The 19,771-nt window shown below is 42.3% G+C and overlaps 1 protein-coding gene across 6 annotated transcripts in view; it reads right to left on the reverse strand.

Moving 5' to 3' along the window:
- Positions 1–19,771, reverse strand: part of Evl (Enah/Vasp-like) — a 147,073-nt gene that overhangs the window by 44,444 nt on the left and 82,858 nt on the right. For all 6 annotated transcript variants that reach the window (XM_075947348.1, XM_075947349.1, XM_075947343.1 and 3 more), the window contains 2 exons: positions 12,522–12,690; positions 1,808–1,985 (listed from right to left, as the gene is read on the reverse strand). In XM_075947348.1, the coding sequence (XP_075803463.1) occupies positions 1,808–1,985; positions 12,522–12,690 (347 nt within the window). The remainder of the gene's footprint in view (positions 1–1,807; positions 1,986–12,521; positions 12,691–19,771) is intronic.

A 19,771-nucleotide genomic window follows, 5' to 3' on the forward strand; every position in this document is an offset into this window, starting at 1 on the left:
CATGATAGTTCACCACTACAATACCTGGAAAGAATCTCTGTGAGTTCAAGGCCAGCCTAGTCTACAGAGCTAGTTCCAGGATAGCCAGGGCTGTTACACATAGAAACCCAGTCTCAAAAAAAAAAAAAAAAGCAGGGCAGTGGTGGCATATGCCTTTAATCCCAGCACTCAGGAGGCAGAAGCAGGTGGATCTCTGTGAGTACAAGGCCAGCCTGGTCTACAAGAGCTAGTTCTAGAACAGGCTCCAAAGGTACAGAGAAATCCTGTCTCGAAAAAGATTTTAAAAAATTAAAAAAAACCAAAACAAACAAACAAACAAAGCCAATGCCATTCCTAGTAAGCTCTCCAGCTGCCCTGTGCCTATTCTGTAATGCCATGCCTGCCTGCCTGCTGCATGTTCCCAAACTCCCATCACAATGGTCATGGACTCTAACCCCCTGAAACTGTAAGGCTATAAACTCCTTCTATAAGCTGCCTTTGTCTTAGCACAACAAGAGAAGACTCACACATGACTCACAAAACCTCACTCCATATAGTCTTCTTAGCTCACAAAATCTCTTGAAGTGTTTAAGCTGAGCCCAAAGCACCAATATATCAGGCTCAGTATATGTTCAAATGTCATCTCCCTTTAGCAGCATGGGCACCTGTCTCCTTTTGTGTTTTGGTAGTGGGGGTAGCAGCAGTGGTGCTGGCTGCAGGCAGTAGCAACAGCAGTAACATAATACACATGCTGAATCAAGAGATGACAACCATCTAGCTCATTTAAATGTAAAAGCAACTCTCCTTGTCTGCATTTGTAGTCAGGGATGCAGAGGCCCAGGAACCTTCAGTGAGTTGCTCAATGGTTTGTTGACTGGGAATGCAGCAAAAGAGAGCTCAAACCAAGTAAAGTGGTTCCAAGCCTGGTTCATAACCACTGTGCACTGCCACCACTGTGCTCTGCCACCACTGTGCTCCACCAAGGTTAAGATGCCTGCCAACTGCAGGACCAACTGAGGCCAGCAATACACCCTCATTAGGAAAGCTCAGGTCCTTCCTCAAAGTTGTCAAAAGTCACCAACAGTTTGGTGCTCTGCTGTAACTGCTGGATTCCGGGACTTTTGCTAGTCCCACTCCCAAGCCTTACAGGGCCCAACTTGTCAACTTGTCACGCTTCCAGTTTCATCTAGCTGCTCTGCACCTGTACACAGGCCCCAGACACACTGCGCTGTAGGTTTTTTCTTTTGACACATGCAAGCTCTCCCACCTCTACCTCTGCAGCAGTAGCTCTCTCCTCAGCACACCCTGCTGAGTGTAGTCCTTGTTCCTTTGAGCTTCAGCTCTCATGTCACCACTGCTGTCAGGGCCTCTCTTACAGCCCAGATGGGCAGTTATTGTTTTCTTTTGTAGTCCCCAAGTACTTTGCACACATTTTATTCCAGCACTCACTGTAGAACATTAAAGTTAGCTATTTATGAATCTGTGAACTCTAAATTCTAAAGTGGGTAGGACTCCATTCACTTCTTATCTATTCTGCCATGTCAGGTATGTGTTCTGGAATACAGCAGTAGGATGGCTAACATACAACACATCTCACAGAGGGCTTCAGGAGCACATTAATACAAACCTGCATTTCACAACAGCACATTAATCCCTCTTCCTTATTCTTAGTCATTACTATGAACCTCAAGTCAAGTAACAGGTTTCTGAGGGTCTACATCATGTCAATAAATGAAGTAGCAATGTCAGGATGTTAGACAACCAGAGCTGGGACACAGACAGAACAAGAGAGAGCCTCAACATCCAGTAAAGACAATGTCCTGCTTACCTCCTTCTTGGGAATTCATGATGTTCAGGGCAAAGAGCATCGCATTGGAGAAAGTGGTTGCCTCTTCCTTACTTGCAAAGTTTAAGCCATAGACCTGACGGGCATCTCGCCACTGATGGAAGGTGGGTGTTGCCTGATTGTACTTCAGCCCTTTCACGATTGAATAATTAATCACAACCTGGAGGAGAAAAGAGAGAAATACGTGTAAATAAATTAAATGTAAGTGAGCTGGAGGGAGCTGCCATGGGCAAAGATACTGTATCCTTTCAACCATGGGTAGTGTGAGGGATAAGGTTCACAGGAGGGAAAAGGTGATCAGGCATTTCAGACTATAATTGAACAGCTGGAAACTTGTTATTTCACTTAACTAGGTCTGAACTAGGACTAAAATTCCCCGGTTGGGTTCTGGTCCAGACCCTGTCTCTTGGTTGTGCCACTTAGGGAATCAATGCTGTTTTCTAAGGTTCAGTTTCTCCAACAATAAGATGAAGGTACTAATGCTGCCTTATTGACCTTGTGGGGATTCTGAAAGGATCTCCTGGTGCCAGCTATATTTTAGCTACACTTAATCCATATCTTCTAGATATGAAGCTCCTAAAGGGTAACAGTATTTTGCAGTTTGATTTCAGTTTCCCACAGCCCTTATCAGTGTTCAGAATTCATAATAAACAAGTTCTATTTTCAACGATGACTTGTAGAAATATATTACACACATATACAGCCTCACAGCTATTTTTGTTATTAATCACCAACAGACATAATTGGTGTAGGAGGTTATTCTGTTTGTGTGTTGCTTTTATTGGTTGAATAAAGAGACTGCCTTGGCCTTTTGACAGGGCAGACTTAGATAGGTGGAGTAGACAGAACAGAATGCTGGGAAGAAGGGAAGTGTGGCAGACGCCATGAATCTCCGGCCTGAGAGGGACATAGGTTAGAATCTTGCCGGTAAGCTACAGTCACATGGTGACATACAGGTTATTAGAAATGGGTTGAATCAAGATATGACAGTTAGCCAATAAGAGGCGAGAACTAATGGGTCAGGCAGTAATTTAATTAATACAGTTTTCTGTGTGGTTATTTCGGAAGTTAAGCTAGCCAGGTGGCGGGACACAGCCCGCTCTCCCCTTACTACACATAACAGCTATCAGCCAGGCAGGGCAAAAGACTGCGAAGACAGACATTCAGAGAGCCATGGCCGGCAGAGACTCAACAGCAGGTCTGCGGGCCCCTCGATGTTTGCTCTTCTAGACACTGAAAGAGAATGATTTCAGGCTATTTAGAAAGTGGTGCTCTGTGAAGTCAGTGGTGGCCTGAAACTCTAGGTGCAGCCATCACCTGGCTGTGTAATCCTCCCCTAAGAGTCCTCTTGCCTGTAAAGTAGAAAGAATACGGTAATGGTTTGTTGCTCTCCATAACTGTTCATATTGCTGTGTTACAGGATCAGGAAAAGCCGGAGAATAGTAATTACAGACAATATCTAGAACAGCACCATCCTAGATTTCCCTCACATGCAAGTTGAACTTAGGTCCACGTATAATGAAGTGAACAAGTAAGATGAGTCATTGGACACATGTACTAAATCAGGAGAAGAGATGGAACCATTTTACAACTTACTTGCTACATAGCAACAGGTGAATATTTTGGCTAGTATCTATATACAAGTTCTTGAGTAGGAGCAGACATACACATGTGTACTGATAAGCGGAAGACCCAAGCTGGGGGTTGACTCGTTTAATTTTACACTGCTGAAAAAAGGCTCAAGTGTTTGTGGAGTGTATGTATGAGATGAACTGCCAAGTTAGCATGATTAAAATGGCTGTTAAGGTTAGAGCAATGGGTCTCCACCTGTGAGTCATGACCCCTCATGGGGGTTGTCAAAACAACTCTTTGCAGGGGTCACATAAGACTATCAGAAGACATAGATATTTACATTATGATTCATAACAGTAGCAAAATTACAGTTATGAAGTAACAATAAAAAATTTTTATGTTGGGGGTTACCACATTATGAGAAACTGTAGTAAAGGGTCACAGCATTTGGAAAGTTAGGAACCACTGGGTTAGTGACTGGAGTCGTGCACAGAATCAGGAAGCTAAGAACCTTTCTGTCCCAGTCAACTCATAGCAGATGTTCTGTGAGAAAGTTGTGCAGAAGAGGTCTGGAAGTGACATATTAAGGTTGGCTGAGAAAGAACAAAGCAAGACTGGCTGGGGAGATGCTCTAGGGAAGTGAGACTTCTAAGACTATGAGTTGAGATGGCTGACTACAATCTCAGAGGTGACTCAGTCATGCAAGCATCAGGAGAAAAGTAATACCCATCCCAGGTACAGGAAAAGAATTCATAGGGATCTTAGGAATTCTCTTTGTAGTTGGGAAATCAGGGCCAGGAAAAACAAGGGACTTGAACAAAGTTACACAGTAAACTAATGGGAGGGCTGGAACAGTCTATAGAGGGGACTCCATGCTGCAGTTCACTGCCAGCAAAATGAGCTAACATTGTTCTCTAATTTCCTGTGGCCTGGCTTTGATCTCTGGAGCCTCCTGGATTGGTTCTGGCTGCACAGGTCTTAAGACCTTATACTGGGGAGGTGGTATGACACATGCCTTTAATCTCAGCACTCAGAGATAAAGTAAATCTCAGTGAGTTTGAGGCCAACCTTGTTTACTGAGCAACTCCCAGAACAGACAGGACTGTTACAGAGAGAAACCCTGTGTTTAAAAAAAAAAAAAAGACCTTATACTGGCATTTCTGTTGTTGCTATCCCTGGAGCCTAAAGACTGCCAGCTGCTATCCACAAATACCCCAACAGGCTACAACTGCTTTGAAGACATGGTGGTTCTTGGTATAAGAAATGAGCAGATTATTGAGTTAAAGCACTGTACATCGAATCCTGTTTATTCCTTTTCAGCTGAGCAACTCTTAGTAGATCCATGAAATGCAAAGGGACGGCAACAGTGTGGATAATATATTCCCTAATAGACCTGTGAAGATAAAACACTCGTATAAGCTGAACCACCAGAGAGACACCACCACTTTAAAATTTATTTTCACAACTTCTAAACCATCCTCTTATAAAGGAGAGTCCCACAAAGTGTGCCTTGAATGCATGTGCAGGCGGTGCATAACTAATATATCACTTGGTCAAAGACAGAGAGAAGCCTGGTATTTACCAACTCCCAGATAGGTTTTACTGGTGGAAGCTAAAATCTTAGTGCCTACCTGATTATTTGCTTGTTCTACTTAGAGCAAGTTAGAGGAGATAGTTGGGCATTTGTAACACTGTGTGGCCACTTTTGGATGGGACAAGCTTTCTTCTGATGTCTCTTTTCTCAACAGCGCCCCTCAGCGATAACTATGCTCTAACTTTTCTCACTATTGGTAACTCTTATCAATTTTTTTTTTTCTTTTGGTTTTTCCAAGACAAGGCTTCTCTATAGCTTTGGAGCCTGTCCCTGGAACTAGCTCTTGTAGACCAGGCTGGCCTCAAACTCACAAAGATCCGCCTGCCTCTGCCTCCTGAGTGCTGGGATTAAAGGTGTGTGCCACCACCACGCGGCCAACCAATTCTTAAACTAAAAATGGATTAATATGGCATACAGTGCTATTTCTGACTCTTTCCATTTAACATAATATCTGTGAAATTCATCCATTTCTCTCCCTACCCCCATGCCTAGACAGAGTCTTACTACATAGCCCAGGCTGGTCTGGTACTCGCTATGTAGCATGGGGTTTGAACTCATGAATCCTCTGCCCTTTCCTCTCTAGTGGTAGAACTACAGGCATGCAGCATCACTGTGGGCTAAACATGTCATTTTAACAGCAAATAACTTCTCCATGCTCTTATTGATGAGTGTCTGAGTTGGTTTCTAGCCCTTGGCTATTTTGCTCTATATTTTTATTTTTAGTAGATACAAATTCTTGTTTCTTTGGGCATCTACACAGAAGGGAGGGGTATGGTTTGTGTGCATTTAGATTTAGTAGCCTTGGTCATAAGATTTCTCAGGAAGATGGTACCAATTTCCACTCTCCTGAGCGACATATGAGAGATCCACTTGGCCAGAAATACTCAGAATTGTTTGGCTTCTGAATGGCACCCTTGAGTTGTGCAGAGTATAGCACTATCCCAGGGTTGTTTCCATCAGAACTGTCTGACTTCTGAAGGGCACCCTTGGGGTGTGGAGTATAGTGTTATCCCAGGTGGTTTGCATAGTGTCTCCCCAAACACAATGGCTGAGCACCTTCCTTGTATTTGCCACCATTGTTAGCTTGTCACTTCTGGCAACTGCTCTTTTGGGAAGTCTTTGTTCAAGCTATTTGGCTTTTTTAAAGTTAATTTTCAGCTTTGTATACATCCTTCCTGATTGAATTGGCCTATTACATACTTCGGGGAAGTAGTCCCCCCAGGGTGTAGCTTGCTTTTCCATCTCGTTGTGCACAGTAAGGAAACTCCTCAGTGTTAATGAAGTCCATCCATAATCTGTCCTCTATAGCTAATGCTTTTTTTCAATTTCTTTAGATTTATCTATTTTATATATTTTACTTGAATGGGTATCTGTGTACCATGTGAATGTTCAGTGCCAGTGGAGGTCAGAAGAGGACGTCATATGCCCTACAACTGGATTTACAGATTGTGAGTCACCATGTGGGTGCTGGGACTAAACCTGGGTCCTCTGCAACAACAAGTGTTCTTAATCACTGAACATCTGTTTTCTCTAAAGTCATGAGAAAATTTTCCTGTACTTTCTTCTCAATGTTATACTGGTTTCTGAACACCTCTCTCATGCTTCTTTCAAGATGGGGTCTTGCTGCATTGCCAAGGGTAGTCCTGGATTCTTGGTCTGAAGCAGTCCTCCCACCTCAGATTCCTAAGAACCCCGCTACTGTTGGCCTTTAGTGTTTAGGCTGAAATAATTCTGAGGTTTGGCGTAACCATTTAAAAATAAAATACAGACTGAACTGGGGTTATTTATTGAAAATAACATCTTTTCCTTGCTGAACATAAAGATGCCTTGTCATAAACCAAGGGACCACATATATGTGGCTTTATCTAGCCATTCCTAAATTTCTGAGTCTGTTAGTTGATCTTGTCAGTTGTCAGTATCTCCCTGCTGCAATTATTACAGCTTTATAGTAAGACTGGAAATATGAAAGTGCAAGCCCCATTTTGGTTCTTCAAGATGATCCTATAATTTTCATATGAATCTTAGAAGCAGATTACTAGTTTCTACAAATACCTGCTGGAATCTTAAATGGGTGAGATTTTGAAGAAGTGACATCTAATGACACCAGGGCCTCAGTTCATGAACGTGGTCAGTTTCTGAGCAGCTTGGCTGCTTGAGTCCTCTCAACCATCTTAACAGTTTCCAGTATACAGAAGGTTGTAGCTACAGCGAGAGTTGTTCCAAAGCCTTTGAAATTTTCTGGTGAGCTTCCAAATATCATTTGAAACAGTTTAATTTTATAGTTATTTACTGCTAACATATTAAAAAAACACAGGTGTCCGCCAAACTCATTTAGCATAACAATATGTTAATATATTTTATACTAATTATAGCACCATCAGTTTGTAGGTAGTTCAGACACTCTTAATTATTTAAAAAGGTTTATTGCATTTATTTGTATGCATATGTGTGTATGCATGTGTATATACATGTTTGTGCCATGGCATGAGCATTGAGGTGAGAGGACTTAGTGGGAGTCAGTTCCTCCCTCTTCCATGGGGATTCTGGGGACTGAACTCAGGTCACCAGGCTTACCAGCAAGCACATTTACCTGCTGAGCCATCTTGTTGACACTTCTCTATATTATTAAATCATCTGAGATGAAAGATAAGTTTATTCTCTCTTTTTCTTGTCTTGTTCTCCTGGAATATAGGGCAAGTTTAATGACTAGGGCTTTTGCTGTCTATAGATACTATTTGCCAAGTTATTTTTCCCAGTTTCCTCTTAATTTTCATCATGAAGGGACACTAAATTTTACTAAGTGCCTTTTCTAATTTATACAGTTCCCCCTTGTTCTGTTAATTTTGTATTCCTGTAATAAATTATATCATTTATCAGGAATTTAAAAATATTTATTTGGTTTAGGTCATTAATTATTTAGCTTGTGGTTTTCTGCTTTGTAATGTTCTCATCGTGGTAATAAGGCCATGTAGGATCCATCTTCTTGTTTCTGGGCGCTATGTAACACTAGCACTGTTCTTCATCAAATAAATGGAAAAGCTCACTGAGCTGGCTACCTGTGCCTGAAGTCTCCTTTGTGGGAATGTTACACTTGGAATTACAGATTAAATTGCTTTAGTACATAAAACTATTTAGTTTTTCTATTACTCTCATGTTAACTTTGGCAGCTTTTGAGGCATCTATCTATTTCATCTAAGCTGCCTAATTTCCAAGCATATTGATTTTTAAAGTTTATAGGTTGGTAGTAATAATACCCCTTTGGTTTCTGATATTTACGGTTTGTATTTTTCTTTTAAAAAGTCCCTTGATTGTTCTTATTATGAGTTTATTAATTTTATTTTTAAAGAACCAACATTTTTGCTTCAAAGAACCAAGATATTTTACTTTCTTCTATCATTCATTTACTTTATATTATTAGGGTTTTTAAATTTTCATTTAAAATATTTTATGTATTTACTTCTGTATGTGTGAATGCCACATGTGCATAAGAGGTCAGAGGAGGGTGTTGGATTCCTTGAAGCTGGTTTGTGAGCCACCTGATATGGGTATTGGGAACAGAACTCAGGTTCTCTGGAAGAGCAGCAAACACTGAATGTCTGAGCCATCTCTCCAGATCCAGTTAAAAAAATTTTATGGTTTTCTTCCTCCTACTTTTGTTGGGTTTAACTATTTTCCTAGCTTCCTGAGATAAAAAGCATAGACCACCAAAATTAATCATTCTTCTTTTGCAATATATACATTTATAAAACAAAATTTCTCCTGTGAGCAGTTTTAGCAACACCTCATAAACTTTGCTGTTCTTTACTACTTAGCAGCACAAAATACTCTCATCTTACATTTCCATTTCTTGTTTGCCCCAGGAGTCAGTTAGTAATGTCCCTCTTTCCATAACTACTGCACACTAGCTGAATGCACAACAAAAACAAATGCAGAGAAGACAGAGATTTTATTAGCTGTCTTCCTGTCACTGACTCTGGTTTGATTCCTCTGTGGTCAAAGAAGATACTCTAGGGGCTGGTGAATGGCTCAGCAGGCAAAGGCACTTGTTATGCAAGTCTTGCAATGCTCTGCTCAGCATCTATATAAAGGCCAAAGTAGTCAATCAAATCCATAAAGCTATCCTCTGACTTTCACACATGAGTGGTGACATGCACCCACCCAGAATCTCACACTAAGTATACCACACACCAAATATAGACAAAGTAATAATAGAAATTTTGAAAGCATATACTCTGTATGATTTTGATCCTTTTTCATTCTGGTGTGCTCCATAGTCTAGCATATTCTCTGTTGGTACATATCATGTGGTTTGAATGAAAATGACTCCTATAGGATCATAGGGAGTGGAATTATTGGAGGTGTGGCCTTGTTGGAGAAGTGAGTCATTGGAGGTATGCTTTGAGGTTTCAGAAGCTCAAGCCAGGCCCAGCGTCACTCTCTCTTCCTGCTGCCTGCTGATCCAAAGGTAGAATTCTCAGCTCCTTCTCCAGCACCATGTCTGCCTGTGTGCTGTCATGCTTCCCATCAAAAGAATAATGGGCTAAACGTCTGAACTGTAAGCCAGCCCCAATTAAATGCTTTCCTTATTAAGTGTTTGCTGTAGTCATCTTGTCTTTCAACAGCAATAAAAAACACCAACTAAGACACTTGTAATACCATACAGCTGTTGGCTGCAGTTTCCACAACATAAATCAGGCCAAGCAGGTTAATAATGCTAACAAAAATCCCTCTGTTTTCACTCATTTCTGCCTGCTTCTTCAGTATGCTACTTGGAGCCATGATTAGAATCTGCAAGTAGGCTTCGCAATTAGTCTATTTCCTGAGACCTCTAGTTTGGTCCATTTCTGCTTATATATTTAGAACATACATTATTAGATGCATTCAAATTTAGGGCTGCTGTGACTTCTCTTCTGATGGGGTGTCTTATTAAAAAAAGGTCAGTCTTTCTTTGGAATAGTTGTTGCCTGTCATATCTGACATACATAGCAGCTACCAGCTTATTATGGTAGTGATTATAAGGGTTACAGTTTTCTAATCCTTCACTTTCAACCTTTCCTAGTCAGATTTATTTTAAAGATAATTCCCTAAGATTCAGCAGGCCTGCTTTAGGTACTTTCAAAGGATAAGCTTATTTTTAAATGTTGCACTTTCCACACAGGAGCTCGTAATCACACTGTGTGCATGTTTTATTTTGGGGAATGTAGGAGTACATGGGAGTGCCTTTCCTGTTTTGTTTTTTTTTTTTTTTTGTTGTTGTTGTTTTTAAGAGGAAGCACTTAAAACACCAAAAGTCTAACATGGTTTTGAGACTTCTGAGCAAAAATAATCTAAAGGTCTTTTACAAAGAAAGAAGCTTAATAGTAGAGAACAGTCTCCCTGGCCGCTGTACTGCTAGCTAGGATCTAAAAAACAATATAGAACCTACAGGCTGGTAAAGACTCTGAGATACAAGTCTCCACCTGATGACGAAATAACCTTCTCAGAACCTTCCTGCAAACCCCGTTCACAGGGTAACACATAGCATCTTCTAACAGTATACTTGCTGCTGGTCTGTTTTCATTACTACAAAGAAGCATCAGAAGCAGGCTCATGTTATAAAGAAATCTATTTGGTTCACAGTACTAGGGGTTCAGAAGCAACCAAATGGTGTGATTGGAATGGAAAAGGCTACAGCTGTGGCTCAGTGATAGAGTGCCTGCGTAGCATGCATGAAGCCTTTGCTTAGCTTACCATGCATGGGTGCTGAGTGAGATTCCCAGCCTCAGTTCCAGATTTAAAAAAAAAAAGCAATCACTTAGGGATACCCACTATGATGCAGGAACAGTACCAGGCAATGGACGTCATGTCAAGAAGATGCCTAGAGAGAACTCAACAAGGGAAAGAGAAGGCAGCATAAGCTGAGCATAAGCTCAGGGTTAGGTAGGCTACCTTAGAGCAGGAATCCAGAAACATGTTTGTGTTTTCTGCCTGAAGGGACACAGACTCTGGCTAGGGCTGTTTTGACCAATGTAGAAACCTGCCCAGTGGACAACACTTAAATCAGAATTCCAGGTTTCTCTTCACATTGCTAACTTTTTGCCTGCAGGGCCAGCAGGGAACCAGCCTGAGCATAAAGTCTCCAGAAAACATTAAGGAGAGGACTTTAAGTCCTCTTTAATAATAACAATTATTATTATTGCTTTATGTTATGCCTCCATGTATATCTAAGTACCGTGTATATCTGTAAGCACTTGGTGTCCAAGGAAACCGGAAGATAACATTGGATACCCTGGAACTGGAGTTACAGACAGTTGTAAGTTGCTATGCGGGTGCTGGAAACTCAACTCAGGTCCTCTGAAAGGAGCGCCCCTTAACCACTGAGCCATCTCAGCTGTTGTTTCAATAAAAAAACCGCAGATCTTCTAGTCTCACTGCTCAAAATGCCTTGTCAATCTTCCCAGAGGCAACAGGGTGGGGAGCATTGGGTAAGCTTGTTACATTAGACTACTTTGCCTTGATTGTGTGTGACATGAATGGACGGGAAAGTACTTGTACCTGAACAGGTATTTCCCAGAAACACTGCTCACCACCTCAGCTGTCCAGGCTGTTTGCCAGGGAAAGATGATAACATCCTCCTATCATCTTGGTATTTTTGCCAAATTTAACTTTGGGGGTTATAACCCAAAATCTCAATAGCAAATGATAAATAGACAGGTAAGTACAGAATGGGACTAAAACATCTACATACTATATTTTTCTTTTTCTTTCTTTTTTGAATGTTTGGTGTGCACGTATGTATGCTTATTTGCAAATAAGTGTAGGGCCGAGGTTGATGTCAAGTATCTTCCTTACTTGCGTTCTACTTAAAATTTTATTTTAGACAAAGTTTCACTATGTAACTTGGGCTGGTCTAGCACTCACTGCGTAGGCCAGGCTGATCTCAAACTCATACAGTTTAGCCTGCCTCCTGAGTGCTGGAATTAAAGGTGTGTGCCACCACACCTGGTTGATCATTCTCTGCCTTACTGAGACAAGGTCTCTAGTTGGATTTGGAGCTTGCAGGTTCTAGTGAGACTGGCTAGCCAGGGATCCCCATCATTCTCTCCTGGTGTTGGGGCTGCAGATGGCAACCACACTTGTCCAGCTTTCTAATGAGTTCTGGGGACCTAAATTCTAGCTCTCACACTTGTGCACTATCATATACAGAGCCATGTCCCTAGTCCAAGTGTATTGTATTTTCCAAAGACTTCTCACAAATGTTATTTTAGTCTGATCTGACAGAATGTTTTATTTGATTTTCTATTTTATCTGTCATTGTATTCTGATCTGACACAATGGAGCAGAAAGATGTAGCTTATTATTTACATATGAAATGGAAAGTGACTCTCGGAAAAGATAATTTGCTTTTGGTCTTATATTTGGCCATAAGGCTGCAGAATCAGAGCTGAACCCAGATCTCTCTCCGATGGCAAAGTGCCTGGGCCTTCTTTTCACCAAGCATGTACTGGTAGGCTCGCAGCTCAGATGTGTGATGCTGACTCCAATACTTACCTGCTGATCTTGTAGCTTGACCCCGACGACTCTGAAGGTGTTGCTGGCAGTATTGTGATAAATGTTGATCCGGCTGAATCCCTGCTGGCCAGGCTTGATTGGTACCCATTTCTTACTGGTGTCATCGTAGACCATCACGGAAGCCCGTGCTTGGCAGATACTCTGTTCACTGCAGAAAGAGAAGAAAGTCTGCAGTGTCATACCTGGCTATGGTAATAGATGCTGGTCCTGTGCATTTCTGGAACAGAGGTCAAAGGCAACAGGATATAAACTTGCTGCTAGAACTTCTAACTGCCCACAGTAGTGCTGTTTTGTGAAGTGATGAGTTTGTCACCCAAAAAAGACAATGCCAAAAATGAGTACAGGAGTATCTGCCAAAATCCCACAGCTTGGGAGACTCACAGCTTTGCTTTGCAGGGAGGAATGCTTGAAGGAAAGAGGAATTATTATTAGTTGATTATTATAAACCCTGTGTTAAATAATACAGTGAACCTAAGCACTGCTGCCTCACAGCTTATGAAGTAGCCACTAACTATATTTCCCATCTAATGAAGAGGAAAGAGTGGCTGGGATGCTGGAGAGGATTCACATGAGTTTACCCAGATACCCAGGGATGGAATTTCAAATATCCAGCCATTTCTGTTCAACTTCAGAATACAACACACAGAGGATTTCTTTCTGGCATTCAACAAATGTTCAATTTATATCTAGCATCAAAACGAGACAGCATTAGAAATGCTGTGTAGATAAAGAGGTTAGGTGACCTAAAGAACTGAGCAACAGTTATCCACACACACTGGCTCTGGCTGAAGACACCTGGCAAAGCACCGTCACCTGTTCAGAATATGTTAGAAAAACCAGGAAATCAGCAGAAACAGTCTCTGGAGAGGTAAACTGTCACCATTAAAATGAACACATGAAGACACCTGCCAAGATTCTTGAACACAGTCTCAGTAGCGTGTAAGGATCCCCGAACTGAAAAGGTAAGACGTGGCTGACAGCTGGAGAGTGACGGTGCTGAGAAAGGAGACCATGCAGGACAACAGCAGACTGGAAATAACAACCACGAAGCAGAGAAAACAGTCATTCACTGTTGAGTGATCATAAGGAACAGACTAAGTAGGCAAGAAAAATGTCATACTGTGTTCACTTTATCATAGTAAGGGCAGGGAAACAAAGTATTTGGAAAAAAAGAGCCTTGTACCCAGCACAGAAATAGTGCTTTTAAGAATCAGTTCTCTGTGATTTGTAAATGTTTAACACATCCTGAGTGTAGAGGGTTGAGCTCAGGATCTCCTCTGTGACTCAGATCCTGTGGCTCAGGATATGGACTATTACCTTTCGTAGAGTGTAAACAAGAAGTGTCTAATGAGTGCTCACTGGAGCCTCTCAGAGCTGAAAAGAGCTCTAAAATAATCCAATTCTCGATTACATTCAATAAGGCAGTTCTGACAATACACAGCAAGCATTGACTCTTCTCTCAAGAGGCCTGTTGGTTGAATGACTGATTTAGACAGCCCTTCTTGGTCTCAGTACACTCTACCCCTACCTTTCCAGTCACAGAGTGTTTTCTAGACAGCCCACAGCAGCCCAACATCTTGAAGGAACATCTTGGTTTTTCTGCCTATTATCATGGCAAAGCTACCTACAAACCCCTTTGTCATTCCAGTAACTCTCTTTAACTGAATCCCTTATTTATTACCTTTTCTTCTAGTACATGAGTGATCAAATTGGGCATGTGTTAACCTTAGCACAGATGCCAGGGAGCTTACAGATGAGAATCCAAGAAATACAAACCTTACCCAGCCAAGAGAACTTGAGGCAACCAGGGGAGACTTGTGAAGAAAGTGGTTTTGGGTTAAAGATGACAGTGTTCAGCTCCTAGAGAAAGTGGATGTGCTAGTATAGGAGGAGGTGACATGCAGCCCAGACAGAGGCAGAGCCAAGAACCACGCAGTATGCAGAGAGCTGCAGGCCCCTTAGAGTGGGTGCAATGTATCTGGGTTATCACACACTATTCAGGGATCTTAGGAAGAGAGATAAAAGAAATAAAGCACTTGCATTGGACTGTCATGTGCTAGATACTTTAGCACCGATGGCAATTTTAGTTACTGTAATGATAGATAGCCACAGGTCCTTATTTTCTTTCCTTTCCTTTCCTTTTTTTTTTCCTGTTGTTTTTAACACACTGGGTTCAAATTAAACTTGTGGTTAACCAAAAACCCGGTTGTTGTTGGTTTTTTTTCCCCTCTCATTTGAATGGTACTTTTCTGACTTTCATTTTATTGCTACTAGTAAGTCTAAATGAAAGGAAGTGCACATACTTCTTGCCATTTATATTCCTAATGTGGGCTTATGATGCCTTTGAGTTGGGAGAGGGTAAAATCTTGACTGCTATGCAGCTGTCATTGCTGCTGAAGTCTAGCTGTTCAACTGCCTTCTCAGCTCATTCACTTGGATGAATACAAACGGCAGGATGCACACACTCCATGGATGTGCTGAACTTACGTCCAAGTCAGCTATCATTTGAAGAAGTTTGATAATTTCATTTTCTATTAAAAGACATTATTTATTAAATACATGGATGGATTTTTAAAATATAGACTATAAAATGATCTTCTATAAATAAAAAAGGCTTCCTACTTCCTTTTCAACAGGCCCCTGGTAACTCAGGCCAGCATCCACATGGCCTCAGAGCTCCATGGCGCTGATAAAATTCAACCCCACAAAGCTGGAGAGGAAAGAAAAGGGTGATTTTCATGAGGTCCCAATATCTTACAGGCTTTTTATATAATCACTCTATACTGTGTCTGCATGTGTATGTTTGAGGGGATGATTCAAAATACATACTGTGATTTGTTCTGATTGACATTAAACTACCAAGTTCAGAGCTTTTCCTCCTGGGACATCACAAATCCCCTTGTGTGGTTCTGGCTCAGTGTGAGCTTCAGGTGGTTCCTGGGTTTCTACATGATTGCAGATTCTAGTGCCAAAAATCCTGGATGGAGTCTCCTCATGGCTCTCACCCATGGCCAGAGTTCACAGTGATCACCAGGATGTCGAGAGATCCTAAGTTAATAAAGCTCTGATCCTGACCCTATACTTTGGACTACTGGCTATCCCTTAAGTACCTCAAAACTCAATAAACTCAAACAGGGAACCTACACAGTGTTTCCTAATATGCGAAATGCCAGCAACCCCACCTCAAAACCACTCCTGACACCTGAGAGTCACTTCAAATACTTACCCTTTCACTCCTCGCCCTTTGTGGCCAACAGGCCAGCTGTAGGATTTCCTAAACATCTCAATTCTGTTGCTTTCTGTCCCTCCTTGCTGCCAGTGTGCTAAGCCCTTTCTCATCTATACTATCACAAAATCTTTCTGGCTATGTTTCTATCTCTGGGTTCCAGTCTCCTGAGTCCCAATATACTTCTCATGAGGTCACAGAAAGAACTTCAAAGGCAGATCGACCTACCTCTTCAAGCCTCACTGGAAGCCTTGCCACTTACAGCTATTATGACCTCAAACTGCTTGTCTGTAGCTCATCTTCCTTCAACTATCTTCTCTCTTTCCTCTTTCCTCATTTCCCTGAAGGTTTCCTCAATTCCCTGGCAGAATTAAAAAACACCCTGTGTCAGCATGTAAGGCACAGCCTGCGAGAGTGTGTGTTACTACCCAGCTCTTGGCAGTTCCTTAGAACCCTTCACATTCTATTCTATCCTCCCAACTGGTCCCCAGTTGAGCCCCTCCCCCATCTAATTTGGTGGAAACACTCATGCCTCCTAACAGGTACTGCTTCTGTGGCTTCTCTAGCCCAGCTCACTCTGTTCTGCCTAGGACACTCTTTCCAGCTGAGCTGACACAAGTAATTCCCATTAATCTGTAAAGAATTTGGACATGTTACCTTTCTTTTGAGACAGGGTCTTGACCTGTAGCTCTGGCTGGTCTGGAATGCACCATGTAAACCAGGATGGCCTCGGCCTGCTGAGAGCTGGGATTAAAGGTGTGTGCTACCACATGTGGAGTGTGTTACCTCTTTGCAAAAGTCCCAAACTGAAGTGTGATATGATCCTTCTCTGGGCTCTACTATCATGTCCCAAGCTGACCACTGAAACGTTATCCTAAAAGCTATTCCAACAGCTGCCTCTTTTAGGTCCCTCTGTTGGACAATGCCTCCTGACCAGCTCCACTAAGCACTGGTCTAAAGGATGTGCACCACAGTTCCATTCCCACCTTAGGAGGACCAGGACAACAGGGGGGATTCCTGGGCTTGGCCCATGGAATTTCCTTTCTCAATGTCCTGGAACTGATGTTGCCTTGCCTAGAACACTTCAGTGAGGAAAGCTAGGCTGGTGGTAAAGCAGTTCTTGCAGAAAAAACATCCCCACAACATTTGGGCCTTTAAAATGACTTTACTGTAACCCAGGTAATTAGGAAAACTATTTCCTAGGATGTGTTCTCCTTCCTACATCCAGAGGTCTGACTCAAAGCTTAGATGAAGGGCTACTGCCTCGAGAAAACTGTCCATTCATTCCTACTCACTTGACAACTACTAAGAGTAAGGCATGCTGCCTTGAACATGTCTGTCCTGAGGATTATGATCCAGGAAGAGAAGAGTTCTCACCTATAAACCCGCACTGTAGTGACTAACAGACACACACTATTGTCACTCGTGACTGCAGGAGGTATCTCTACATCTGGCCCCACTGCAGGTCCTATGTGTATCTGATTACTTTGAAGATTTTATAAAAGTTATTTATGTGGTGGTGGTACATGCCTTTAATCCCAGCACTCGGGAGGCAGAGGCAACCAGTTGGATCTCTGTGAGTTTGAGGCCACCCTGGCCTACAAATTGAGTTCCAGGACAGCCAGAGCTGTTACAGAGAAACCCTGTCTTGAAAAAATAAAAAACAAAATCTATTTAGAGCTTATGTGCCCAAGACTGTAAGTTTCTGGAGGCCAGGGCATGTTTGAACTGCCAGACTGCATATTCACTTGATAAGCCAGCGCCCTTGACTTGGCAGCCTAGAATTAGAGAGTGTTGGAGAGTGTGGTGACACATGTCCCAAGTCAAAAAATTGGACCAGACTCTGAGGCAACTCATAACACCCTGGCTTGTTTGCTTTCAACATACAACACCAAAAGTGATCCCTAAAAGTGGCTGAGACAATCATTAAAGAAGCCCTTGCCCCAAAACAGTTGGGAGCAAGACAGTCCATCCTAAGAGCCTATTTGGTGGCTCTAGGATGAAGCAGGGCTCCTGCTGATCTACTGAATTTCAAATAAGAGGCTGTGGATAAAGCAAATAGGGGTCTTAATTCCAAGCTCTCTGAGAAGCTAATCACTTCCTAATATGGTAGAACATTGCATGGCAAAGCCTACAATAATATGGTGGGCACTCAAAACCACCAATATGAAGTTGTCATTCCATTTACTCCCACTTCACACTGAGTGACATAAAGTTTATGGAGAAATGTCACTGGATGGGAGCCCATCTGGAGGCGTCTTTCAGCCTCCCTCACTGTCCTCATCACTCTCACATGCTCCCCCTGCACTGCTCCCACCATTCCACTCTAACTGCCTCCTCCAAGGTCAAAGCCACCATGAATTGAGACACAGCCCTAGCTTGGTGCCCTCCACACAGCTTTTTCTTCTTTTATGATCAGAAAACACGGATATGAATGAATGTTGGAGAAAGTCAGAAAGCAAGCTATCTCACCATTCTGCCACACATAGTGGAGGTACATGAGTGCACATAACTGAGAGTACTCAGGGTAGTGATCGTGCAGGACTATCTTTTGAGTTTGCTAGAGATGAAAGTGAGGCTGAGGAAGCAGGACAGATGTGAACCAAATGTGATTAGCACCCAGCTAAGAGGATCCTGAATAAGGAAAACATCAGTTCAGAGAAGCAGTAGCTATGCTTCCAGGTGGACTTGGTATGCAGTTTCCTTCCATGTGCCTTGTGTAGCTACTATTGCCTCTTATTCTTTCAACCCCCAAAGAGACATGTAGTGGGGTAGATTCTTCAACAGGACTTGGAGAGGGACTGTTAGGTCCTGTCTTTGTGGAGCATCCCAGGTGTACCAGAGAGTATCTTGGAGGTCCACTGCAAGGATTCCCACCTTCAGGTCTCACTGGGAATTTCAGTGCTGGGTCTTGGAACCCATGAGCCACTGGGTCTGATGCACAGACTATTGTCTCTGACTGGAACCTAAGGTCCTTAACAGGGTGTCTGCTTGATATTTACAGTGCCATTCATCTTTGTGGCTCCAGCCACTGGAACCAAATGATTGCTCAGCAAATGCATGCTGTCTCCTAAGTGTACAGAGTTCTATTCAGAGTCCTATTTCTTGGTGTTCAAAGAGATTTGTTGGGAATGGGGATGATGATGTACCTGAGCTCTGGCTATGTCTACTTTCTCTCTCATACACTCATTTAAAAAGGAAAACAAGCAAACACACCATTTACTGAGTGCATATCAAACCCATTTCCCTGCTTAGGTCTTAAAAGATAATGAGCTGCTAGGTGGTAGTGACATACACTTTTAATCCCACCCAGTACTCGGGAGGCAGAGGCAGGCAGATCTCCAGGAGTTTGAGGCCAGCCTGGTCTACAAAAGCTAGGTCTAGGACAGCTAGACAACTAAGACTGTGGTGTAGGAGGTTCTTTTGTTCATGTGTTGCTTTCATTGGTTAATGAATAAAGAAACTGCTTTGGGCCTGATAGGGCAGAACTTAGGTAGGTGGAGAAGACAGAACTGAATGCTGGGAAGGAGGGCAGAGTGAGAGACGCCATGGATCTTACGCCATGTTACGCTAGTTAGAATCTTGCCAGTAAGCCATAGTCACGTGGCAATACACAGATTAATAGAAATGGCTTAAATTAAGATATAAGAATTAGCCAATAGGAAACTAGAGCTAGGCTAAGGGGTAGTGGCACACACCTTTAATCCCAGCACTTGGGAGGCAGAGGCAGGCAGATCTCTGTGAGTTCAAGGCCAGCCTGGTCTACAGAGTTAGTTCCAGGACAGACTCCAAAGCTACAGAGAAACCCTGTCTTGAAAAAACAAAAAACAAACAAACAAAAAAAGAAACTAGAGCTAATGGGCCAAGCAGTGTTTTAATGAATATAGTTTCTGTGTGGTTATTTCGGGTGTAAGCTAGCCAGGCGGCAGGGACAAACAAGTAGCCCTCTCCTTGTAACAAGACTGTTAACACAGAGAAACCCTGTCTCAAAGCAACAACAAAG

Source organism: Microtus pennsylvanicus, chromosome 14 (genome assembly GCF_037038515.1).
Source record: "Microtus pennsylvanicus isolate mMicPen1 chromosome 14, mMicPen1.hap1, whole genome shotgun sequence".
Classification (NCBI taxonomy): domain Eukaryota; kingdom Metazoa; phylum Chordata; class Mammalia; order Rodentia; family Cricetidae; genus Microtus; species Microtus pennsylvanicus.